Source organism: Tamandua tetradactyla, chromosome 7 (assembly GCF_023851605.1).
Source record: "Tamandua tetradactyla isolate mTamTet1 chromosome 7, mTamTet1.pri, whole genome shotgun sequence".
NCBI lineage: Eukaryota > Metazoa > Chordata > Mammalia > Pilosa > Myrmecophagidae > Tamandua > Tamandua tetradactyla.
The window spans coordinates 140,498,735-140,526,696 of NC_135333.1; the positions used below are offsets into that span (position 1 = coordinate 140,498,735).

Here is a 27,962-nt window from a genome sequence, read left to right on the forward strand (position 1 = left end):
GTGACAGATTTCTATATATACTTAATAAGATTTTTGAATTTGCTACAATTCTAGGCTTACACATAGGTAGAAAAAGATAAATATCAAATTGTAGTGCTTAATTAAGGGGCTTATCTTGAAAATAGTATTTATAAATTACCAGTATCTGTTAATTGAATCAAAAATTGTAGAGCTTGCCAAGTAGAGCAAAGGGATCATGAATTAATTCTGAGAAGTACAAATTTTAGTTTGGAAGAAAAACTAATTTTGGAATATAACTAATGGCATAATTATACGTTCTCTCTTTTTAAATAATACATTATACCATTTAGTTTGAAGGGTTTGTTATGCAAGTTACATGTTAGAGGTTCTGTACTTATATAGTTGAAACCCCAAATAACAGTATTTAGAAAAAATGTTTTTAATCTATACGATTTCTTATCTCTGAATTTATAACCCAGTTATTGGTGTGTTTACTAGGAGGGAAAAATATATAATGCTAACTATTATAGTTTATCAACTAAATTTTGGAAAATAAAGAATGATATTGGAAATGTTAGAGCTCATGTCTGAGGAAGGATATTTTAGGTTTAGTTTTTATGTATTTTTATTTCATTTCATTGGTTAAAGAAAATTGCTTATCTTCTTGTTTTAGATTGATTTGGGAGAACGACCTGTTGTTCAAAGGAGAGAACCAGTATCACTGGAAGAGTGGACTAAGAATATTGACACTGAAGGAAGAATTTTAAATGTAGATAATATGAAGCAGATGATATTTAGAGGGGTAATTTAAATACTCTAATATGGATTGTGTTATAAGCTACTAGCATTCAGTTTTTAAGACATTTTTTTAAATTTATTTAAGGGGTAGAATGAGCTCCCTTACTTCTTTGATGACTGGTGCCTTCAAACCCTTCCATTAAGTGAAACTGAGTAAGATCTTATGATGTCTCCCGGGATGGCCTGAGGGATACCCATTAGCCTAGGGGAGGATTATCTCGAAATACTGTTGAGTTGTGTGACGAATACATGCATTCTAGTGTTGGCTACCTTATCCAGAAAGTTGAACTTAGGGTGATGCATCAGTACCACTGTCTCCTATATAGTCTACTGCATTTTTAAAGCTTTCTGGCATCTGCTGACATAGTTAAAATCTAGAAGTCAGAAGCAAGATAGTATTCACTGAATTGAGCTATTTTTTTTATTTATAATACTCTTTCTTAAATATTAGTCTTCCTGTTTATTTATATGCAAGTTTTGTGAACTTACAGTATCACATTGATTTTTTACTAATGCATCTAATATGCATGCTTTCTTCAGGGACTTTGTCATGCATTGAGAAAGCAAGCATGGAAATTTCTTCTGGGTTATTTTCCTTGGGACAGTACCAAGGAGGAAAGAACTCAGTTACAAAAACAAAAAACGTAAGTAATGGCCTTTTGTGTGTTCATCAAATAAGTTTGCATAACTTACTCATACAAATTAATATAGGGTTTTTAGATGAGGATTTGGAATAAGGTAAAGAATGGAAAAATAATTTTATTTTCACCTTCTTAGTTTAAAATTTTTGATCACTAATTATTTCAAACTTAGAAACACTTATTAGAATTACCTCATTGCAGCTATGTTGGTGAATATGTAAAAATACGGTGAAAGTTTCAGTTACCTCATACAAGCCTTTTTGTACTTGAAAGATAACTAATTATTCAGACAGATTTTTAATTATATCTCATTCACCTTGTTTCAGAACTCAGAAGTGTGTTTGCTATTTAGGTTAATTACCTTTAAATTATTTCCTTAGTGCTCTTGTTGCATAAACTGGTTCTTTATTTATTTGGAAGAGTGTGTCTTTTGACATTATTTCTCAGACTTGAAAATAAGCAGACCAACTTTACAGTATACTTCGTATTCCCAGTTTGTCAGTTTAGCTTTTGGCTTAAAGCCTCTTTCCACCATTATGTGCAAACTTTCTTCTCATGTTTACCAGTCTGACATTTTCACATTAACACATTTCTGCAGTATACTCATTGAAATGGAAACTCGTATGTCACACTAAGAAAAGTTACTTACATTTGGATTTATAATTATTCAGAAACTTTAGTTGCTAAAATATTTAATGACTGGAATAATTTTAGGTATGATTTTAAGGATTGAGGTAATGTTTACCCTAGAAACTTTTAAGACATTTATTTTCCTTGGTTTTCACTTGTTTATCATAACTTCAGATACAGTTTTTGATATTCTTTATAGAAAACTCAGTTAAAAATGTTAAAATAAATCGTTCTAATAGCTTTTTTTGGTTTAAAATCATTTTCTTCTTTAGTGATGAATACTTCAGGATGAAACTACAGTGGAAATCTGTTAGTGAGGAACAAGAGAAGAGAAATTCGAGATTAAGAGATTATAGAAGTCTTATTGGTAATTTTTTCTTAATTTTGGAAATGTAAGACAAGTTTACATTGAAGTCTTGGTAAGATTAAAGAAGTGATGATATATGCTATGGAGTTAGAGCTCAAAAGAGAAATCAGAATTAGAAAATACATTGGAATGTGTTCAGTGTTTTAGTTGTTCCTCTTCTGATTGGAATATGAATTCAGTCATTGTATTTGTAAGTGTTGATAAATTTAATTTTTATTTCCAAAAAGTGGATTTTAACTTTATTTGCTTGTAGAATTAATTTCATTTTAAAGACACATTATTTTCTACCTCATTACAGAAGTAGCTTGTGCTACAGAAAAAATTAAAAACTACAGATAAACGAAAAGAAGAAAAAAATTAGTTTTGCTCCCATCACCCAGAGAACACTATGGTTAAGCTGAGGCTTATATCCTTCCAGACCCTCTCTAAATATATGGATATTTCATTATTTTAATTAAATAAATGATTGGGTAATTTTCATCAGTATTTGAAAATAGAGTAACTATTTACCTGGTGTCAATCGGTGAATGATGTAAATTCACATGATGAAACATCTCTTAAAAAGGGAAGCTTAATAAATTTTAATCAGTTTGATAGACTTTTATCATCAAAGTGTTAGACTTATTTCCAAATTGTTTTGGGTTTTCTGGCTTTTTTGATAAAGATCAAGTTGGTGTAAGTTATTATAGGAAATTAGGGTGATTGTTATTATCTGTACATGAAGCTAATCGTATAGGGCACTGTGCTATTTTTATACTGCTGTATGTTTCTCCCTTAGAGGTTTCAGTTCAAGAAGCTGTACCATTTAAGAATTTTGAGTACTGAGAATTCTACTCAGTTATCTGAGAATGAGAAAAGTGGAAAAGGGAAGATGGTTTTGGTTTTGGATTCAGACTGTAATGTGCCCTGTGAATACAAAAGGGAGGAAGCTGATGGTAGATTTTGTACTAATGTCACGGGAGAGTAGTTTGGTGGAAAGATACTAAACTCGATAGCAGAAGGACTAGGGATCTAATCTGTGTTCTACTTTTTACCTTGTGTCCTTGGACAAGCTGCATATTACCTTTAAACTTTTGTTTTCTCATTTCTCCTAACACCTACCTCAGAAAAACTGAAAAATTCCATTTTTTTACAAAAATAAGATACTATCATTATCCAACATGGGTACTTTTTTTTCCTAATGTTTTTATTGAGAAGCATCCACACAGCTACAGTCCAACCATATTTAACAGTCAGTGACTCACAGTATCATCACATAGTTGTGTATCCATCACCATGATCATTTTTAGAATATTTGCATCATTCCAGAAAAAGAAATAAAAAGAAAAAATGAGAATTCATACATCCCATACTCCTTATCCCTCCCTGTCATTGACCCACAGTGTTAAAGTCTACCCAGTTTTTACCTTTTATCTGTTATTTATTTATTTTTTATCCTTATTTTTTTTACTCATCTGTTCATACCAACATGGGTACTTTTAAAAAACTTAGAATTTAGAAGTACATTTGTTTCTAAATAAAATTCCACTTTTAAAAAAGTTTGCCCCTTTTATTAACTTCAGAAAATGTTTAACATCTGAAAAGAGAATTTGGATAGTCTTAAGAATGCTTGAACTCATTCACTTGTTGAAGTAGTCCTTTTTAGAGGGACAACTTGGTCTAAAGAATGAAGGGAAGCACTATTCCACACAGAGCTCCATGCAGGTTGCAGTTTCCTTATGGCTCTCTTTATACAAATCCATTGTGTTGAATTGCTTATGTTAACTCAATGAATATTTCATTTTGAAGAAAAGTAAGTTTTAATGATATACCACAGTTTTCTTGCTGGTAGCAAGAACAGGAATATAGTAGTAGAAGTTAAGGAGACAGAATAGTTGTGGTAGTAGGAAAAATAATAGCTAACACATACTATTCTTAAACAACCCTATGAAGTAGGTACTGTTACAGGTATCTCTGTCTTCTAAATCAATGCATTTCCTGATTATATTGTTCATTTTACAGATGAGGAAATTGAAGAATTGAGAGCATAAACAACTTGCCCAAGGTCACACAGTTACTAAGTGCAGAGCCCATGTTAAATGCCCTTTAACTATCTTGTTACACAGCCTCTGTGTATAGTTTTAGGATAGCTTTGAATAGTAATGGAATTTGTTTTTGTAATTCTTATGTTCTATTTGGATTTTATCATCTGTAGTTTGATAAGTAAAGATAGAGGGATGTGTTACCAACACCACTACCATCTTCTCTTGCGTGAAAGAAAAAGTTCTCTAAATTATATTTAGGAAGTCCAGCATAGCAGACTGATTTGATAGCTTTTGTAGACATAAAGACAAGTGCTAATATCTTTTTGGAATAGTACTTTTGATTGAAAAGAACATTATTTTTCTGAAAAACAAATTATAGTAGGATATACTGTGCTCTTCTTCTGGTATAAGTCAAAAGGTTTCGGTTCTTGAAACATGGAGTTATTTGAAGTTTCCAGCTGAAGCCCCCTACTATTTTCAGTTTCAGTGGGGATAAAGATAATGGACATATTTTTCCCCCTGCTTGGGCATAAAATATTTGAACTGGAAGGGATTATAGAGATCACTTGTTATTCCATATGCTATAGCCCCTTCCCTTTACATTAAACATCAGTGTTGATGGCTCTCATCTCAATCTTTCCTTTGTCTTATTTTCACTCTGTCTAGGAGATTGGAGAAAACATTTATGTATTTTAATTCCCATAATAAAATTTGAATATGAACATACTTCTATCCATTCAGCTCATTTTTAGCAGATGGTAAAATTGAAGCTCAAAATCTTAGATCATCTATCTAGTTAGTACCTTATCTAAAATCATTCATACTTAGGTCTGATTCCTAATTAAATGGTCTTTCAATTTTACCATGCTTTCTACCAGTAGAAGTGCGTGCATAAGTTGGTTTTAAGGCATTCTTTTTTATTGAGTACTCTTTCCCAAAAGCATTACCAAAAGCCTTTTAGGAATAAACTTATATTTCATTTTACAAAAAAGCTGTACAGGTAAGCTGTATTTAGGCATTGCACATCATGCCACGAAGTTGGATTTTATTTCATGTGGTAAGAAATCATCAGAGCATTTTAAGTAAGGGCATCTCATTTATATTTTGAGATCATTTTTGCTGCTGTGTGCAAAATGGATTGAATCAAGGTAACAATAAGAATAATGAGACCAGTTAATTAGTAGGATGTTGGAAGGAGTCCAAGCAAGAGGTAGTGGCAATGGAGAAGTAGAGAAGAAGTAGATGCATTCAAGTGATAGAATTGATAGAATCACCAATTGATAGAATTGGCGATAGAGTTGACAAGACTTTCTGATGTATTAAATTTGAGGTATGGGGGAGGAAAGAGTAATCAAGGTGAAACTTAGTTTCCTGACTTGAGAAATTGGGTGGTTGGTGATAAGGAGAATGGATTATGGTGAAAATGGAATTAGATTTTAGATAGATATATCTGAAGGTGAGACTTAGAAATGGATTGTCAAATAGCTAGTTGAATAGTCTGGAGTGATCTGGGCAGGAGATAGAAATTTGATCTCAGTATTAATATCCATGGAGTAGATTACATCACCTAAAGGGAAAAATAGAGACAGTTAAGAAGACCCATTCAAGAATCTCAGTTGTTAAAGTAGTGGTTCCTAACATTGATTGTACATGAGAATCGCCAGTGGAATCTTTTAAAAAATCACATAGATTATTTTAAACATTTATTCATTCATGCAATAATTACTGATTACCTGTTAAGGACTAGGTTCTCTTCTTCGCATTGTAGAATCATCAATGAACAAAACAGATAAAATGTTTGCCCTCCAGGAGCATACATTTTGTGGGGAAGGGCACACAGTAAACAAGATAAGTAAATAAAATATGAGTATGTTAGTGATAAGTGCTAACTAAACATATAAGTCAGGGAAGGGAGAAAGAAGTTTTTATGTGATGTTGCAGTTTTAACTTGGATGATCAAGGAAGGTTTTTACCAAGAAGGTAATGTTTGAGTAAAACTTGAAAAGGGAGAGGGATTAAGCTATGCAAATAATGGGATGAAAGGCATTCCAGTCAGAAAGTAACATATATTAGACATTTTTCTCTTGAACCTCTGCATGTTTGAAGTACAGCCAGAAGGTGAATGTGGTTGGAGTGGAAGAAGTTGGGGTAATTTATAGAAGCTGAGAAAGTTAGAGAGGAAACTGTGGGATAGGTGCAGATCACATAGAATCTTATACATCATTATAAAGACTTGAACTTTTACTATGAGAGACTTAGGAAGCCACTGAAGGAATTTAAGTAGGAGACTGATATGCTGTGTCTTATGTTTTACAGGATCATTCTGGTTACTGTCTGGAGAAATAGCTCTGGTGTGTGTGTGTGTGTGTGTGTGTGTGTGTGTGTGTGTGTGAGACAGAGAGAGAGGGGTGGCTGGATTATTGAAATTCAGGGGAAATTTAGGGGGTAGAGGTGTAAAGTTATGAGTCATCAGCATAAAGACATGGTGGGACACTAGATAAAATTGCCAAGGGAGTAAACACAGAAGTAAGAGGTCCAAAAACTGAGTCCTGAAGCACTTTTAACTTATAGGTAGGAAATATTAATAAAATTCAGTAAATGAGACTAAGAAGCAGCCAGAGAAAAAGAGGAGAAACATGAGAGTGTGATGCCCTAGAAACCAAGTGAAGAAAATATTTCAGATATTGCTGAGATGTCATGTAAGAGGAAGATTTGGCTTGACCATTGCATAGAGCAGTAAGATCACTTGGTATTTTGATGGAGTAGTGGGTATAACAATTTAATTGGAATGAGTTCAAGAGGAAATGGGAGGAGAGGACTTGAAGACAATATATATACAACTCTTTCAAGGAATTTTGCTCTAAAAGGATGTAGAGAAATGGTGCAGCAATTAGAGGGGAAATTGAGATTAAGAAAGGTTTTTATGAGAGAAGCAATAGTATGATTGAATGTTGCTGGGAATGATTCAGTGGAGAGGAAAAATTATGATGCAACTGGAGAGGAAGATAGTTACTGAAGCAAAGTCTTTGGATTCCCAAGAACCCAAGAGGGAATGGAGTTCATATGCAGAAGGAGGGCTTGATTTAGCCAAGGTCATTTATAGCAATAGGAGATAAGGAAGATTGTATGTACACAACATTATATGGCTAGAGTAGTGGAAGCCTGTGGAAGTTCTCTTTGGATAGCCTCTGCTTTCTCAGTGAGATAGGAAGCACAGTCTTCATCTGAAAGCTAGAAAGAGGGAGACGGTGTTGGAGGTTGAAGAGAGAAAAAATGATATAGATTATATGAATAAGTAGTGAATGGATGAGGGAAATAGATCATTGTTGCCAAGCAACTTTAATGGTCCACTGAGGTGAATGTGAAGTGCATTCAGGCAACATGGTGGTGTTTTGTTTTGTTTTTTTTCAGCTTTTATTTAGGTATGCCAAATTAGATAAATTGAGAGATTTAACTAGAGCTTTTTTTTTTCTGATGTTAAATCATTTTCTTTCCAGAAATAGTTTCTATTAATAACCTATCATTTTTATATATCATTTTTGACCCCTTTTCTGTTTCTACCTGACTTGTCATTACTATCTGTTTAGATTGAAAGAAATACTGATAGCTTGTGAAAGTATAAATTACTTTTACCAATTTTATATAATATCTGTTGAGGCAGTTATACTATATTGACATAATGGATATGTAAATTGTGTTGAAAATTAAATTTTCTTTACCTCTGTCAATTAAGAAATAAGAATGGAACATTTTGACATTTTAAAAATATATATTTTTATTGACAAAACAGCACACAGACATGAACATTCTTAACATATGAACATTCCATACTTAGTGTACAATCAGTGGCTCACAATATCATCACATAGTTATATATTCATCACATGATCAATTCTTAGAACATTTGCATCATTCCAGAAAAAAGAGATAAAAAGAAAAAAAAACCTCATACATGCAGTACCCATTACTCCTCCCTCTCTTTGACCACTAGTATTTCCATCACCCAATATTTTAACCTTTGTTCCCCCTGTTTTTTTTCCTATAATCCCTTACTACCTTTCATTGATCACTAGTATTTCAATCTACTCAATTTATTTTAGCATTCGTTCCTTCATTGTTTATTTTTTATCCATATTTTTTACTCATCTGTCCATACCCTAGATAAAGGGAACATCAGACACAAGGTTTTCACAATCACACAGTCCCATTGTGAAAGCTGTATCCTTATACAATCATCCTCAACAAACATGGCTACTGGAACACAGCTCTACAGTTTCAGGCACTTCCGTCTAGCCACTCTAATACACCTTACACTAAAAAGGTGATGTCTGTATGATGCATAAGAATAATCTCCAGGATAACCTCTCGACTCTGAAATTTCTCAGGCACTGACACTTTATTTTGTCTCATTTCTCTCTTCCCCTTTCGGTCAAGAAGGTTTTCTCAATCCCTTAATTTGAGTTCCAGCTCATTCTAGGATTCCTGTCCCACATTGCCAGGGAGGTTTACACCCCTGGGAAAGTTTTGACATTTCTAAATGTGTCAAATTTACAGTGCAAAATTTTTTGGTATGTGTTTTTATTTGTTTAAAAAAAAAAAAAAACCCCACAATTCTGTAGATACGTTTACTTTTTAAAAATTCCAATGCAGTGTACCTTCATAGAAAGCTAGAATGCTGTTCTAGTAATTTTTTTTTAATGGCCTTACAAATGAGGAGAATCTAAACTACTCAAACCATCTTTTGTTAGATTCTACTCTTTTGTAAAGTACTTTTCCATTTCTTTGCACCCAGTTTTGAGAATGTTTTCAAATTATTCAGTTTTATCGGGAGCAATTTTAACTTTTAAACAGAATTGGATTATAGATTAAATTAATAATTTTGACTTTCTTTAAATTGTTTCTTCCTGATTTACTGAAGAATTCAAATTTGGGGAATCCCTTTCTAGTCTGCTAGACTGTAATTAGTAGGCGCATCTGTGTTTTTTAATTGATTTGTTGATAGAGCTTTGAATACATTCATGGTGATGTTTCCAAGTCTCCTTTTAATGTCATGAAATCATTTCCAAGTAGAGTGTGGATTTCTGTCTTTCCAAAATAAATTTCTTAAAACAATATCTAAGCTGACTGATACATTATGAGAATAAAGAAGTAATTTGTCATGATGATATGGAATATGACAAAACTTGATAATATTTTTCAAATGATTGAAGCAACTGAATGAAAAATCTCTTTGATTATGCTTGATTGCATCATAAATTTTTTCATTACCATTTTTAATTAACACTGCCTATCACATGTGTTCACAACTGGCATTTTTATTGCTAATATAAAATGTTGCTTAATGTTGCTTTTAATTCTTTGAAATTCTTTCCTACTATTCAATTAAAAGGTCATCTGTGTTTAGATAAAAGTGGAAAATATTTGAAAAGCTGTCCATAAAGAGGTGGACTGATTTTTGAAAAATACTCCAGAAGGTTATTTTATAGCATCTCTAAAGTGGAATTTGATGACTCCTTTTTCTTTTAATTAAGTAATTTTTGGGAAGAGAGCAAAGTTAATAGCAAGAAAAGATAATTTTGTACTTGTTAAGATAAATGTTTTATAAAAATATGTTTTTAAAAGGTTTTCAAATATATGATTATTTTCTTCTTTAGAAAAAGATGTTAACAGAACAGATCGAACAAACAAATTTTATGAAGGCCAAGATAATCCAGGGTTGATTTTGCTTCATGACATTTTGATGACCTACTGTATGTATGATTTTGATTTAGGTAAGTTCTCCTCTAAAGTCTTAATTTAAAAATATTTGTATATATTTATTTTAGAAATTAAATTGATCAATCAGTTAGATATATATAGTAGCCTAATTTTTATACAGCTGTTACACAGGGGACTGGAAACTAATGAGGCTGTGGTTCCCAAATTGTGGACCAAGAAGCCCTGGGAAGTTTTGAGGGAAATATAGCAGGGATATTGCTTTATTAGCTGCAGTAGTTTCGGGTTTCAACAGTACATTGCTAAATTCCTTTCAGTGAAGTTATAGCTTTGCCAAGCTGGGATTTTGGTGATTGCTATGATAAGCTAATACTGTGCGAAAATAAATGAGAAACAGGAAATGAGGATGGCAGTGATTCCAAAGTTTGAAAAGTAGTATAGTACCCAGCAAGTACTGAGTTCATAGGACATAAATTCTTGGATTGTTTGACTTAACTACTAAACAAAACTTTTAGTTATTCCTTTAGTCCTAGAAGTGGCTTGGAAAAAGAGTTACTGAGACATTAAGGATACCATGAACTGAGAAATTTTCTCCCTTTTCTTAGTCTGTTTTCCTATTAAGAATGGGTTGGGGCAGTGCAGTGGTGGCTCAGTGGAAGAATTCTAGCCTGCTATGCCAGAGAACCAGGTTTGATTACCGAAGCCTGCCCATGCCAAAAAAATAATAATATAAATAAAAGAAAAAGATGGGCCTTAAAAAAAAGAAAGGGTTGGAAAGACTGGGGCTACAAATAGAGTGGGGAATTTTGCATGGGGAATACACATTAAGTAGAAAAATAAGGAACCATTATTTTAAGGAACATGCGAACTTGATCAGTTTCTTTAAAGGACCGATATATTCCTTTAGTATCAGCCTTTAAAGAAGGGTAAACAATGGGAAAGGAAAATTTCTGAGTTATCTACCACATGGGTGGCTCCTGACTAGATGTGGGAAAATAGATGTTTTTTGCTACTGGCAAATTTTCAGATTTCTTAAAGATCTTGAGACAACTTTTGAAGAAGATAATTGGATACTTAGCACCATAAACCAAACAGACCTTTGATTAAGGGCACATTTTTTTAACGGTTTGTATCTGTGGAACAGTAAGTGTATTTTCACCCAGGGTAGAAGCCACATAAAATCTTTTCCTTAACAGTCTTACTTTTAATCATAAAGTACAAGACTGACATCTTTTGCCAGATACAAATTCCTCTTGGCTTCTTATAAGTAAATTAGAGGAAGATATAAACTCTCTTGTGAATTGTGAGGTACCCATCTTTTTGATGATAATAAGTTGCAAGTTACAGATTTCTCTTTGAAGCTCAACTTGCATCATTGAAAGCATATTGGTAGAGGATTTTTCAGGTTACAGAATGCTGTTTATCCTTGATCTGATTTTTATTTTAATTCTAATAGCAGCCTTATGAAAAAGGTAGGGAAATAATAATAATCCCCACTTTATGAGTAAGATAAATTCAGACAGTGACTCAAGGTCACACAAGTAGTTAATAATTGGGCTGGGCATAGAGACCTAGGTTTTTATTACAAGCTGGCATTCTTACCTCTCCACTTTCAGTACCTTGACCCGTTGCCATCTTAGTGTCTGTTATCACTTAGGGAATAGGATCACGGTTCTAGGGAATAGAAGGTCCTATTCTCTCAAACGGTCATTTTGAGATAGGAATTTATGCAAATTCTGTAGTAGGGCATAATCCCACAACAGCTGACTGGATATCTTGCAATCTCTATTTGCCCCATGTGCTTGCAAAAGGTTAGTTTTTCAGAAACTTCAATTATCTGGAATATACCCAAGGTTCTCATAAATACCTCTGGCCTTCTGAGAAGCCAAGATAACTTCTGTAAAGTAGCAGACCTTATTTCCTGCATTTTACTCATAGGAGAGGTCTCTGGGTTGTAAACTTGCTCTTATCTTATACTTGATTCCATTATATTGTATTGTTTGACTTTTTTTTTCTTTTTTTCAATTAAAAAAAAATATTACAGGAAAGAAACACAAACATTCCCAACAATGATCATTCTGTTCTACCTATATAATCAGTAATTCACAATATCATCACATAGTTGCATATTCATCATCATGATCATTTCTTAGAACATTTGCATCAATTCAGAAAAAGAAATAAAAAGACAACAGAAAAATAAAACGAAAACAGAAAAAAAAAATTATACATACCATACCCCTTACTCCTCCTTTTCATTGATCACTAGCATTTCAAACTAAATTTATTTTAACATTTGTTCCCCCTATTATTTATTTTTATTTCATGTGTTCTGCTCGTCTCTTGACAAGGTAGATAAAAGGAGCATTAGACACCAGGTTCTCACAGTCACACAGTCACATTGTGAAAGCTATACCATTATACAGTCATCATCAAGAAACATAGCTACTGGAACACAGCTCTACATTTTCAGGCAGTTCCCTCCAACCTCTCCATTACATCTTGGATAACAAGGTGCTATCTACTTAATGCATAAGAATAACCTCCAGGATAACCTCTTGACTCTGTTTGGAATCTCTCAGCCATTGACACTTTGCCTCATTTCACTCTTCTCCCTTTTGGTCAAGAAGGTTTTCTCAATCCGTTGATACTGGGTCTCAGCTCATTCTAGAGTTTTTCTCATTCCTTTGATGCTCAGTCTCAGCTCATTCTAGTATTTCTGTCCCACATTGCCAGGAAGGTCCACACCCCTGGGAGTCATGTCCCATGTAGACATGGGGAGGGTGGTGAGTTTCCTTGTTGTTTTGGCTGGAGAGAGAGGCCACATCTGAGCAACAAAAGAGGTTCTCTTGGGGGTGACTCTTAGGCCTAATTTTAATTAGACGTGACCTATCCCCTGTGGGGTTAAGTTTCATATGAACAAACCCCAAGACTGGGGGCTCAGCCTATAGTTTTGGTTGTCCACACTGGTTGTGAGAATATCAAGAATTCAACTTGGGGAAGTTGAATTTTCCCTCATTCTCATTCTCATCATTCCCTGAAGGGAACTTTGCAAATACTTTTCCACTCACTGATCAAATCACTCTGGGATTCATCAGGGCATCACTCCGGACAAACCAACAAAATCTCATGTCCTACCCAAGGTTCCGTGTACTTATGTTGTTCAACCAAGCTATCTACATAAGTTATATTAGGAAGTGCACTAGTCAGAATATAAATTTTGTACCAAATAAACATCTTTTGCTTTTTCTCACACATAAGTTGAAATTTTAAAATATTAATTGCCTTCTGTTTTCAGCACCCTGCAGTAATGACATTCCTTTGTTCTTCCTCATGCAAAAACATTTTTTAAATTTGTACATTTAGTTACTATCATTATACACTCTAGACATTCCTAGATTATACCATCTCAATCTTTATCATCTATCTTTCTTTATGATTTCATTTATGCCCCCAGCCCTCTTCCCTCTATCATTCTCACATTCAGCTTCATTCAGTGTTTTAACATAATTGTATTATAGTTAGGTAGTATTGTGCTGTCCATTTCTGAGTTTTTATATTCAGTCCTGTTGCACAATCTGTATCCCTTCAGCTCCTATTACCCAATATCTTACCCTATTTCTATTTCCTGATGGTCTCTGTTACCAATGAAATATTCCAAGTTTATTCACGAATGTCAGTTCATATCAGTGAGACCATACAGTATTTGTCCTTTTGTTTTTGGCTAATCTCACTCAACATAATGGCCTTAAGGTCCATCCATGTTGTTATATACTTGATAACTTTATTTTGTTTTACAGCTGGATAATATTCCATTTTATGTATATACCACAGTTTGTTTAGCCACCCATCTGTTGATGGACATTTTGGCTGTTTCTGTCTCTTGGTAATTGTAAATAATGCTGCTGTAACCATTGGTGTGCAAATGTCTGTTTGTGTCCTTGCCCTTATGTCCTTTGAGTAGAGACAGCATATAGATGGTTCCTGTTTTTTAATCTGTTCTGCCAGTCTATATCTTTTGATTGGGGAGTTTAATCCATTAACATTTAGCGTTATTACTGTACAGGTAGTACTTTCTTCTCCCATTTTGCCTTTTGGATTTTATATGTCATATCTAATTTTCCTTCTTTTTACCTTTACTTGTAGTCTTCCTTTATACACTCTTCTCCACCCCTCTGTCTTCTGTCTTTTCGTATCTGTCTGTAGTGCTCCCTTTAGTATTTTTTGCAGAGCTGGTCTCTTGGTCACAAATTCTCTCAGTGATTTTTTTGTCTGAAAATGTTTTTATATCTTCCTCATTTTTGAAGGACAGTTTTGCTGGATATAGGTTGGCAGTTTTTCTCTTTTAATAATTTAAATATGTCACCCCACTGTCTTCTTGCCTCCATGGTTTCTGCTGAGAAATCTACATATAGTCTTATTGGGCTTCCCTTGTATGTGATAGATTGCTTTTCTCTTGCTGTTTTCAAGATTCTCCCTTTCTCTTTGACCTCTGACATTCTGATTAGTAAGTGTCTTGGAGTACGTCTATTTGGAGCTATTCTCTTTGGGGTATGCTGCACTTCTTGGATCTGTAATTTTAAGTCTTTCAAAAGTAGTTGGGAAATTTTCAGTGACGATTTCCTCCATTAGTTTTTCTCCTCCTTTTCCCTTGTCTTCTCCTTCTGGGACACCCACAACATGTATATTCGTGCACTTCCTATTGTTATTTAATTCCCTGAGTTCCTGCTCATATTTTTCCATTTTTTTCTTTGGATTTCAGATATTCTGCCCTCCAGTTCACTAATCCTATCTTCTGCCTCTCGAAATCTACCATTGTAGGTTTCCATTGTTTTTTTTCATCTCTTCTACTGTGCCTTTCATTACCATAAGTTCTGTGATTTGTTTTTTTCAGGCTTTCCATTTCTTCTTTTTATTCCTCCCTCTTTATATCCTCCCTCAGTTCATTGATTTGGCTTTTGATGAGATTTTCCATGTCTGTTCGTATATTCTGAATTAATTGTTTTAGCTCCTGTATCTCATTTGAATTGTTGGGTTTGTTCCTTTGACTGGGCCATGTCTTCAATTTTCCTAGTGTGATTTGTTATTTTTTGCTGGCAACTAGGCATGTAATTACCTTAATTAGTTTATTCTGGAGATTGCTTTCACTTCTTTTACCTAGGGTTTTCTTGCTGAATGAATTTGTTGTCTTTCTGTTCTTTGACATTCAGTTCAGCTTTATCTGGACCTCTAGCTTAGGTTTGGTTTAACAGAGGAGAATTTTTCAGTTCTTGTTTCTTGCCCTGATTGTATGGTGCCTTTCCCCCCACCCCCACCCTTAGGAGGGTCTACTTAGGTATTATATACCCCAGCCGGATTTACCCAGACCAATCTGGCCTCTGTCATGAGGAAAGAGTCATCTGCGTTGGTTTTCTCTGAGGATGAACCTAGCAGGTTGAAAGACTTTCCTGTAGAAGTCTCTGGGCCCTGTTTATCTTATTCTGCCCAGTATGTGGCACTTATCTGTCTGCAGGTCCCACCAGCATAAGATGATGCGGTTCCTTTAACTTTGGCAGACTCTTCTGCTGGGAGCATGGTGGAGACAGAGGAGAGGTTGTAGACTGGTTTTAATGGCTTCAAATTACCAAGCCCTGGGGTCTGAATTCCTTTAGGGAGGGATTCCGCCTGAGTTGGGCTTCACCCCTCACCTGGGGAAGGCACAGTCTCCAGACAAGCCCTCAAATGAGCTTGTTTCTGCCTATGCCTGGGGCAGTTGCAGCCTGAGAAGCCCTTCCGCTGTATCCAAAGGCAGTCAAGCCTTTATAGAAACACAGCCACAAAACCCTCGTTTCCTTTTCCATCAGCCCTGCCCCCTTGGCGCTGGGGCAAAAATGAGCAACCTCTGCTTTGACCAGGTTCACCTGAGCTGGGGGCTATTTTTAGCAGTCAGAATTTGTTAATTAATTCCACAATTGGAGTTTGGTTCGGCTCAGCCCCTGCTGCTGGTAAAGTCTCTTTCCTTTCCCCTCTGGGAAGCAGCTTGTGGGGGAAGGGTGCTGGCCATCGCTGGCCATCGCTGGCCATCGCGCCTTAGGGAACTCACGGTTCTAGGGGGGCTCGCAGCTGGTCCAGCTGGTCCAGACTGGGTTATGCTGTGTGTCTGGTCACTGACGTGGCCCCAGGAGCTGTTCTGTACTGTTTCTGATTATTTAGTAGTTGTTCTGGAGGACAAACTGAAATGTGCACATTGCTAACCCGTCATCTTGAAAGCTGTTTGACTTCTTAGCCCATAGGAAAAGTATAGATATATTTGAATTGAATATAATCTCACTAGTGAGGAAGGAGACAAAACTATCAAAAATGGACACAAGCACTTAGGGAATAGTAATTGTTAGTGCAAAGGCGCTATATCTCAGGAACTTTCTGCAGGAGATGTCTTTTTATTTTAGTGTATATTCATAATGATGATCCTGAATAATCCAAAAGAGGTTAAATTATACTCAAAATATTGTGTGTAAAAAAATATATATATATTGTGTGTAAAAAGGCAGGAGAGTATCTAATGTTTTACTTCCTACCCTATTTTTTTTATTATTTGATGTTCAGAGATCAGCTTCTGTTACATGGAAAATTGACGTATATTAGCATTAAAATTTTCTTTTCACTTGAAATCCAATTGCATAGTAGAAGATTATTCATTATGACCAGGTGGGAAAAATGCAAGATATGATAATCAGTGTAATACACCATATAAGTACAATGAAGGAAAAGACCACATGAGTCTCTCAATAGATGCAGAAAGAGCATTGGCAGAATTCAGTATACTTTGCATGCCTTTTGGATTCTTCTTTGTGCTGACCCCATGTCTTCTTAATATCCTTCTTATCTCTTCTTATTTTTATTTAAAAATTTTTTAAATGTTGTATTCACACACCATACAGTCCATCCTAAGAGTACAGTCAGTAGCTCCTGGTGTAATCACATAATTATGCATTCATCACCACAATCTATATGTGAACATTTCCATTTCTTCCACAATGAAGGAAGAAGAGAAAGAAGAACCAGTAAAATTCCTAGTCCTTCCCTTATATCCCCCTCTTATTAATATTGAGCTTTAGTATATTACCTTTATTACATTTAACAAAAGAATATTACAATGTTACTGTTAATTTTTAGACCCTAGCTTGGATTAATTGTATCTTTTCCATGTATCACCCCATTTTTACATCTTGCAATGGTGACATTCATTTGTTCTCCTTCATGTAAAAACTTTCTTATATTTGTGCATTTAATCACCATCATTATCCACTCTACATTTTGCCAAGTTTCTCTCTCTCCTTCTGGTGTCATACATGCCCCTACCCTTCCGCTTTCAATTATACTCACACTCATACTTACAGTATTGTACTCCCATCACATAGTAGTGTGCTATCCATTTCTGAGTCTTCACAGTCAGTCTTGTTAAACATTCTATGTTCCTTCACCATCAAATTTTCAGTCTCTATCCTCTAACTCCTGATAACTTTTGTTTCCAACTTTCGCTCTCAGAGTTTGCTCGTTATAGTTAGTTCATATTAATGAAACCATATAGTATTTATCCTTTTGTTTCTGGCTTATTTCTCAAGGTTCATCTACGTTGTTGCATTTTGTCGTGACTTTATTACGTCTTATAGTTGCATACTATTCCATCGTGTGCATATATCAAACTTTTATTCAGTTGTCAGTGATGTACATTTAGATTGTTTCCATCTATTGGCAATTATGAATAATGCTGCTATAAACATCAGTATGCAAATGTGTGTTCATTTCCCTGCTTTCGGTTCTTCTGAGTATATACCTTGTAATGGGATTGTTGGATCATATGGCAATTCTATACTTAACTTCTGAGGAATTGCAAAACTGCCTTCTGGAATGACTGCATCATTCTACATTTCCACCAACAGTGAATAAGTATACTGTTTTCCACATTCTCTCCAGCACTTATAGTTTTCTGTTTGTTTTTTCTTTTTAATAATGGGCATTCTAGTAGGTGTGAGATGATAACTCATTCTGGTTTTGATTTGCGTTTTCCTAATAGCTAGTGAAGTTGACATCTTTTCAAAAACTTTTGAACCATTTTTATTTTTCTTTGGAAAAGTTTCTATCCAAGTTTTTTGCCTGCTTTTTAATTGGGTTGTTTGTCTTTTTGTTGTTGAATTGTAGGATCTCTTTATACTTTCTGGATATTAAACCCTTATCTGATATGTGGTTTCCAAATATTACATCCCATTGAGGAGGCTGCCATTTTTACTTTCCTGACAAAGTCCTTTGACATGCAGAAGTGTTCAGTTTTATGTTTTTTCTTTCATTGCTTTCACTTTGGGTGCAAGGTCTAGGAAACCACCTCCTGCCACAAGATCTTTAAGATACTCCCCTATATTTTCTTCTAAAAGTTGTATGGTCTTAGCTTAATGTTTAGGTCTTTTTTTTAAATCCATTTTGAGTTAATTTTTGTATAAGATGTGAAATAGTAGAAGTCCTTTTTCGTTCTTTTGTTATGGATAGCAAATTTCTCCAAGCACTCCAAGCAATTGTTGAAAAGGCTGCTCTGTCCCTGTTGAATGGACTTGACTGCCTTATCGAAAATCAGCTGCCTGTGGATGAGATGGTCTATTTCTGAACATAATTCGATTCCATTGGTCATTCCATCTGTCTATATCTGCCTTTATGCCATTACCATGATGTTTTGACTACTGTAGCTCTGTAATCTGCTCTAAAGTCAGGTAGTGTCAGAAAATTTTTAGCAATTCAGGGTACTCTGCCCTTTCAAATAAATTAGAGTATTGGTTTTTCTATTTCTGAAAAGTAAGATAATTGGGATTTTAATTGGTATTGTACTGAATCCATATATCAATTTGGGTAGCATTGACATCTTAACTATATTTTGTCTTCCAATTCATGATTACAGTATATTCTTCCATTATTTAACTCTTTCTTGATTTCTTTTAGAAATGTCTTGTAGTTTTCTGTTTATATGTCTTTTATGTCCTTGGTTAAATTTATTCCTAAATATTTGTATCTTTGGTTGCTTTTGCAAATGGAATTTTTTCTTGATTTCTTCCTCAGATTGCTCATTACTAGTGTATAGAAACAGTACTGATTTTTTGTGTTTTCTTGTATCCTGCCACTTTGCTATACTCTGTAGTAGCTTTGCTATAGTTTTTTCAGGATTTTTGACATACAGTATCATATCATTTACAAACAATGAAAATTTTACTTCTTCCTTTCCAATTTGGATGCCTTTTATTACTTTATCTTGTCTTATTGATCTAGCTAGGACTTTCCAGCACAATGTTGAATAATGTCTTGCTCCTCATCTTAGATGGAAAGCTTTCAGTCTTTTCCCACTGAGTATGATGTTAACTGTGGGCCTTTCATATATCCTCTATATCATGGGGAGGAAGTTTCCTTCATTCCTATTCTTTGAAGTGTTTTAATCGAGAAAAAGTGCTGAGTTTTGTCAAATGCCTTTTCTGCATCAATTGAGATGATCATGTGGATTTTCCCCTTTGATTTATTGATGTGGTGTATTACATTAATTGATTTTCTTGTGTTGAACCACCCTTGCATACCTGGAATAAAACCCACTTGGTCATGATGTGTAATTGTTTTAATGTGCTGCTGAATTTGATTTGTGAATACTTTGTTGAGGAGTTTGCATCCATATCCATTAAAGAGATTGGTTTGTAATTTTCTTTTCTTGTAATATCTTTGTCTTGCTTTGGTGTTAGGGTGATGTTGACTTCATAGAATAAGGTAGGTAGCTCTCCCTCCTGTATTTAGTTTGTTACGCTCCTAATATGCAATATATCAGAAATGGAATGACTTTTACAAAAGGAATTTATTACATTGCAAGTTTACAGTTCTAAGCCGATAAAAATGTACAAACTAAGGCATCCAAGGAAAGATACCTTTGGGAAGGTCATTGGGTCTGGAACATCTCTTTCAGCTGGGAAGTCACATGGCTAGCATCTGCTGGTCTTTTGCTCCTAGACTCCATTGCTTTCAGTCTCTGTTCCTGTGAGTGTTCCTCACTTTGCTTCGCCAGGGCTGGTTTTCATCTCTTGACTTCCCATAGCTCTCTTCAGGGTATGGCTTGCTTAACATCTCATGGCGATGTCTGCTGGGCTCTAAGCAACTCCAAACATCCTCGTCTCTGTTCTCTGCCTGTCAGCACTGTTCTGAAGTTTCTGTCAGATCTGTTATTTCTGTGGTTTCTCCAAAATGTTCTCCCTTTTAAAGACTCTAGTAAACTGATCAAGACCCACCTAGAATGGGTGGAGTCACATCTCTATCTAATCAAAAGTTCACACCCACAATTGGGCGTGCCACATCTTCGTGAAGATAATTAATCAAAAGTTTCCAAGCTACAGTGTTGAATCAGGATTAAAAGAAATGACTGTCCCCACAAGATTAGATCAAGATTATAACATGGCTTTTCTGGGATACATGATAAATACAAACTGGCACACCTCCTCTTCAGTTTTCTTTTAGAGTTTGAGTAGGATTGATACTGATTCTTTTCTTGAATGCTGGGTAGAATTCACATGTGAAGCTGTCTGGTCCTGGACTTTACTTTCTTTCTTTCTTCTTTTTTTTTTTAATATTTTTATTGATGAAACAACATACAAACACAAACATTCTTAACATAGAAACATTCCATACATGGCATACAATGAATGGCTCACAGTATCATCACATAGTAGTAGATTCGTCACCATGATCATTTTTTAGAACATTTGCATCACTCCGGAAAAAAAGAAATAAAAAGAAAAATACTCATATATACCATACCCCTACCCCTCCCTCTCATTGACCACTAGTATTTCCATCTATCCAATATATTTTAATCTTTGTTCCCCCAGTATTTGTTTATTTTCTTATTCATATTTTTCACTCATCTGTCCATACCCTAGATAAAGGGAACATCAGACACAAGGTTTTCACAATCACAAAGACAAATTGTAAATGTTGTATCTTTATACAATCAACATCAAGAAACAAAGGTACTGGAGAACAGCTCTACAGTTTCGCATATTTCACTTTAGCCATTCAAATACAACATAAACTGAAAAGGGATATTTATATAATGTGTAAGAATAATCTCCAGGATAACCTCTGGACTTTGAGATCTCTCAGCCACTGATACTTTATTTTGTCTCCTTTCTCTCTTCCCCCTTTCAGTCGAGAAGATTTTCTCAGTCCCTTGATGCTGAGTCTCAGCTCATTCTAGGATTTTTGTCTCATATTGCTGGGGAGGTTTATACCCCTGGGAGTCATGTTCCATGTAGAGAGGGGAAGGACAGTGAGTTCACTTGTCATTTTGGCTGAGAGAGAGAGAGAGGCCACATCTGAGCAACAAAAGAGGTTCTCTGGGGGTGACCCTTAGGCTTAATTTTAAGTAGGGTTAGCCTATCCTTTGTGGGGATAAGTTTCATAGGAACCAACCCCAAGATCAAGGGCTCGGCCTGTTTTGGTTGTTTCCACTGCTTGTGAGAATATCAGGAATTTTCCAAATGGGGAAGTTGAATTTTCCCCCTTTCTCACCATTTCCCCTAGGGGACTTTTTCTTTATTCACTTTTCAAATTGCTCTGAGATTTATTATTGTCACTCTAACCTGGACAAACCTATGAAATCTCATGCCCTATTCAAGGTTCCATGTACTTATGGTGTTCAATTAAACTGGACTTTCTTTTGTGGGAGCTTTTTGATGAACCATTCAATCTCTTTATGTGATATTGAGTCAATGTTGGTTCATGCTTTTCTGAGAATTTGTCCAGTTCATCTATGTTGTTTAGTTTGTTAGCACATAGTAGTTCATAGTATTCTCTCATTATCTCCCTTATTTCTGCAGGGTCAGTAGTTATGTCCTCTCTGCTGTTTCTGATTTTATTTGCTCTGTTTTTTTCTTTGTCATCCTAGCTAAGGGGTCCATCACTTTTATTGATTTTTTTTTTAAAAGAATCAAATTCTAGTTTTGTTGATTCTCTGTTGTTTTCATGTTCTCAATTTCATTTATTTTTTGCTGTAATCTTTGTTATTTGTGTCCCTCTGTTTGTTTTTGGGGTTAAGTTGTAGTTCTTTCTCTAGTTCCTCCAGGTGAGCAGTTAAGGCCTTGATTTTTGCTCTTTCTTCTTCTTTTTTTTTTTTTTATTAATTAATGGAAAAAAAGAAATTAACCCAACATTAAGAAATCATACCATTCTACATATGCAATCAGTAATTCTTAACATCATCACATAGATGCATGATCATCGTTTCTTAGTACATTTGCATCGGTTTAGAAGAACTAGCAACACAACAGAAAAAGATATAGAATGTTAATATAGAGAAAAAAATAAAAGTAATAATAATAGTAAAACAACAAAAAACAAAAACCTGTAGCTCAGATGCAGCTTCATTCAGTGTTTTAACATGATTACTTTACACTTAGGTATTATTGTGCTGTCCATTTTTGAGTTTTTGTATCTAGTCCTGTTGCACAGTCTGTATCCCTTCAGCTTCAATTACCCATTGTCTTACTCTGTTTCTAACTCCTGCTGGACTCTGTTACCAATGACATATTCCAAGTTTATTCTCGAATGTCGGTTCACATCAGTGGGACCATACAGTATTTGTCCTTTAGTTTTTGGCTGGACTCACTCCGCATAATGTTCTCTAGGTCTATCCATGTTATTACGTGCTTCATAAGTTTATCCTGTCTTAAAGCTGCATAATATTCCATCATATGTATATACCACAGTTTGTTTAGCCACTCGTCTGTTGATGGACATTTTGGCTGTTTCCATCTCTTTGCAATTGTAAATAATGCTGCTATAAACATTGGTGTGCAAATGTCCGTTTGTGTCTTTGCCCTTAAGTCCTTTGAGTAGATACCTAGCAATGGTATTGCTGGGTCGTATGGCAATTCTATATTCAGCTTTTTGAGGAACCGCCAAACTGCCTTCCACAGTGGTTGCACCATTTGACATTCCCACCAACAGTGGATAAGTGTGCCTCTTTCTCCGCATCCTCTCCAGCACTTGTCATTTTCTGTTTTGTTGATAATGGCCATTCTGGTGGGTGTGAGATGATATCTCATTGTGGTTTTGATTTGCATTTCTCTAATGGCCAGGGACATTGAGCATCTCTTCATGTGCCTCTTGGCCATCCATATTTCCTCTTCTGGTAGGTGTCTGTTCAAGTCTTTTTCCCATTTTGTAATTGGGTTGGCTGTCTTTTTGTTGTTGAGTTGAACAATCTCATTATAAATTCTGGATACTAGACCTTTATCTGATATGTCATTTCCACATATTATCTCCCATTGTGTAGGCTGTCTTTCTATTTTCTTGATGAAGCTCTTTGATGCACAAAAGTGTTTAATTTTGAGGAGCTCCCATTTATTTCCTTCTTCAGTGCTCTTGCTTTAGGTTTAAGGTCCATAAAACCGCCTCCAATTGTAAGTTTCATAAGATATCTCCCTACATTTTCCTCTAACTGTTTTATGGTCTTAGACCTAATGTTTAGATCTTTGATCCATTTTGAGTTAACTTTTGTATAGGGTGTGAGATATGGGTCTTCTTTCATTCTTTTGCATATGGATATCCAGTTCTCTAGGCACCATTTATTGAAGAGACTGCTCTGTCCCAGGTGAGTTGGCTTGACTGCCTTATCAAAGATCAAATGTCCATAGATGAGAGGGTCTATATCTGAGCACTCTATTCGATTCCATTGGTCGATATATCTATCTTTATGCCAATACCATGCTGTTTTGACCACTGTGGCTTCATAATATGCCTTAAAGTCAGGCAGCGCGAGACCTCCAGCTTCGTTTTTTTCCCTCAAGATGTTTTTAGCAATTCGGGGCACCCTGCCCTTCCAGATAAATTTGCTTATTGGTTTTTGTAATTCTGAAAAATAAGTTGTTGGGATTTTGATTGGTATTGCATTGAATCTGTAAATCAATTTAGGTAGGATTGACATCTTAACTATATTTACTCTTCCAATCCATGAACATGGTATGCCCTTCCATCTATTTAGGTCTTCTATGATTTCTTTTAGCAGGTTTTTGTAGTTTTCTTTATATAGGTTTTTTGTCTCTTTAGTTAAATTTATTCTTAGGTATTTTATTCTATTAGTTGCGATTGTAAATGGGATTCGTTTCTTGATTTCCTTCTCAGCTTGTTCATTACTAGTGTATAGAAATGCTACAGATTTTTAAATGTTGATCTTGTAGCCTGCTACTTTGCTGTACTCATTTATTAGCTCTAGTAGTTTTGTTGTGGATTTTTCCGGGTTTTCGATGTATAGTATCATATCGTCTGCAAACAGTGATAGTTTTACTTCTTCCTTTCCAATTTTGATGCCTTGTATTTCTTTTTCTTGTCTAATTGCTCTGGCTAGAACCTCCAACACAATGTTGAATAATAGTGGTGATAGTGGACATCCTTGTCTTGTTCCTGATCTTAGGGGGAAAGTTTTCAATTTTTCCCCATTGAGGATGATATTAGCTGTGGGTTTTTCATGTATTCCCTCTATCATTTTAAGGAAGTTCCCTTGTATTCCTATCCTTTGAAGTGTTTTCAACAGGAAAGGATGTTGAATCTTGTCAAATGCCTTCTCTCCATCAATTGAGATGATCATGTGATTTTTCTGCTTTGATTTGTTGATATGGTGTATTACATTAATTGATTTTCTTATGTTGACCCATCCTTGCATACCTGGGATGAATCCGACTTGGTCATGATGTATAATACTTTTAATGTGTTGTTGGATACAATTTGCTAGAATTTTATTGAGGATTTTGCATCTATATTCATTAGAGAGATTGGCCTGTAGTTTTCTTTTTTTGTAATATCTTTGCCTGGTTTTGGTATGAGGGTGATGTTGGCTTCATAGAATGAATTAGGTAGTTTTCCCTCCACTTTGATTATTTTGAAGAGTTTGAGGAGAGTTGGTACTAATTCTTTCTGGAATGTGTGATAGAATTCACATGTGAAGCCGTCTGGTCCTGGATTTTCTTTTTAGGGAGCTTTTGAATGACTAATTCAATCTCTTTACTTGAGATTGGTTTGTTGAGGTCATCTATTTCTTCTTGAGTCAAAGTTGGTTGTTCATGTCTTTCCAGGAACCCGTCCATTTCATCTAAATTGCTGTATTTATTAGCGTAAAGTTGTTAATAGTATCCTGTTATTACCTCCTTTATTTCTGTGAGGTCAGTAGTTATGTCTCCTCTTGCATTTCTGATCTTATTTATTTGCATCCTCTCTCTTCTTTTTGTCAATTTTGCTAAGGGCCCATCAACCTCATTGATTTTCTCATAGAACCAACTTCTGGTCTTATTGATTTTCTCTATTGTTTTCAATTTCATTTATTTCTGCTCTGATCTTTGTTATTTCTTTCCTTTTGCTTGCTTTGGGATTAGTTTGCTGTTCTTTCTCCAGTTCTTCCAAGTGGACAGTTAATTCCTGCATTTTTGCCTTTTCTTCTTTTCTGATATAGGCATTTAGGGCAATAAATTTCCCTCTTAGCACTGCCTTTGCTGCGTCCCATAGGTTTTGATATGTTGTGTTTTCGTTTTCATTCGCCTCAAGGTATTTACTAATTTCTCTTGCAATTTCTTCTTTGACCCACTCGTTGTTTAAGAGTGTGTTGTTGAACCTCCAAGTATTTGTGAATCTTCTGGCCCTCCGCCTTTTATTGATTTCCAACTTCATTCCTTTATGATCCGCGAAAGTGTTGTGTATGATTTCAATCTTTTTAAATTTGTTAAGACTTGCTTTGTGACCCAGCATATGGTCTGTCTTTGAGACTGATCCATGAGCACTTGAGAAAAAGGTGTATCCTGCTGTTGTGGGATGTAATGTCCTATAAATGTCTGTTAAGTCTAGCTCATTTATAGTAATATTCAGATTCTCTATTTCTTTATTGATCCTCTGTCTAGATGTTCTGTCCATTGATGAGAGTGGTGAATTGAAGTCTCCAACTATTATGGTATATGTGTCTATTTCCCTTTTCAGTGTTTGCAGTGTATTCCTCACGTATTTTGGGGCATTCTGGTTCGGTGCGTAAATATTTATGATTGTTATGTCTTCTTGTTTAATTGTTCCTTTTATTAGTATATAGTGTCCTTCTTTGTCTCTTTTAACTGTTTTACATTTGAAGTCTAATTTGTTAGATATTAGTATAGCCACTTCTGCTCTTTTCTGGTTGTTATTTGCATGAAATATCTTTTCCCAACCTTTCACTTTCAACCTATGTTTATCTTTGGGTCTAAGATGTGTTTCCTGTAGACAGCATATAGAAGGATCCTGTTTTTTAATCCATTCTGCCCGTCTATGTCTTTTGATTGGGGAATTCAGTCCATTAACATTTAGTGTTATTACTGTTTGGATAATATTTTCCTCTACCATTTTGCCTTTTGTATTATATATATCATATCTGACTTTCCTTCTTTCTACACTCTTCTCCATACCTCTCTCTTCTGTCTTTTCATATCTGATTCTAGTGCTCCCTTTAGTATTTCTTGCAGAGCTGGTCTCTTAGTCACAAATTCTCTCAGTGACTTTTTGTCTGAGAATGTTTTAATTTCTCCTTTATTTTTGAAGGACAATTTTGCTGGATATAGGAGTCTTGGTTGGCAGTTTTTCTCTTTTAGTAATTTAAATATATCATCCCACTGTCTTCTAGCTTCCATGGTTTCTGGTGAGAAACCTACACATAGTCTTATTGGGTTTCCCTTGTATGTGATGGATTGTTTTTCTCTTGCTGCTTTCAAGATCCTCTGTTTCTCTTTGACCTCTGACATTATAACTAGTAAGTGTCTTGGAGAACTCCTATTTGTGTCTAATCTCTTTGGGGTGCGCTGTTCTTCTTGGATCTGTGATTTTAGGTCTTTCATAAGAGTTGGGAAATTTTCAGTGATAATTTCTTCCATTAGTTTTTCTCCTCCTTTTCCCTTCTCTTCTCCTTCTGGGACACCCACAACACGTATATTTGTGCGGTTCATATTGTCCTTGAGTTCCCTGATACCCTGTTCAAATTTTTCCATTCTTTTCCCGATAGTTTCTGTTTCTTTTTGCAATTCAGATGTTCCATCCTCCAATTCACTAATTCTATCTTCTGTTTCTTTAAATCTATCATTGTAAGTATCCATTGTTTTTTCCATCTTTTCTAGTTTATCCTTCACTTCCATAAGCTCTGTGATTTGTTTTTTCAGTTTTTCTATTTCTTCTTTATGTTCAGCCCATGTCTTCTTCATGTCCTTCCTCAATTTATCGATTTTGTTTTTGAAGAGGTTTTCCGTTTCTGTTTGTATATTCAGCATTAGTTGTCTCAGCTCCTGTATCTCATTTGAACTATTGGTTTGTTCCTTTGACTGGGCCATATTTTCAATTTTTTGAGCATGATCCGTTATCTTCTGCTGGCGTCTGGGCATTTGGTCAGATTTCCCTGGGTGTTGGACCCCACAGGTTGAAAGATTTTTCTGTGAAATCTCTTGGTTCTGTTTTTCTTATGCTGCCCAGTAGGTGGCACTCGTGGCACACGTTTGTCTGCGGGTCCCAGCAGTAAAAGGTTCTGTGGGTCCTTTAACTTTGGAAAACTCTCGCCGTGGGGGAGGTTCGCCAGCCGAAGCGGCTTGGAAGAGTGCCAGCCGGCCCGGGGGTCTGAACGCGGGGAGGGTCGCCGGCTGCCGCAGCCCGAAAGAGCGCTGGTCCGAATTTCCTAGTCGGCCCGGGGCGCCAAGCGTGGCGGGAGGGCGCCAGCTGCCCCGGCCCGGGAGAGTGCACTGTTCCCAGCCGGACCCGGGCGTCACGTGTTTGGAAGAG

General features: G+C 35.4%; 1 protein-coding gene across 2 annotated transcripts in view; it reads left to right on the forward strand.

The window, feature by feature from the left end:
• Window positions 1–27,962, forward strand: part of TBC1D15 (TBC1 domain family member 15) — a 116,652-nt gene that overhangs the window by 64,301 nt on the left and 24,389 nt on the right. For both annotated transcript variants that reach the window (XM_077111446.1, XM_077111447.1), the window contains 4 exons: window positions 635–763; window positions 1,300–1,403; window positions 2,303–2,397; window positions 10,076–10,192. In XM_077111446.1, coding sequence (XP_076967561.1) covers window positions 635–763; window positions 1,300–1,403; window positions 2,303–2,397; window positions 10,076–10,192 — 445 coding nt within the window. The remainder of the gene's footprint in view (window positions 1–634; window positions 764–1,299; window positions 1,404–2,302; window positions 2,398–10,075; window positions 10,193–27,962) is intronic.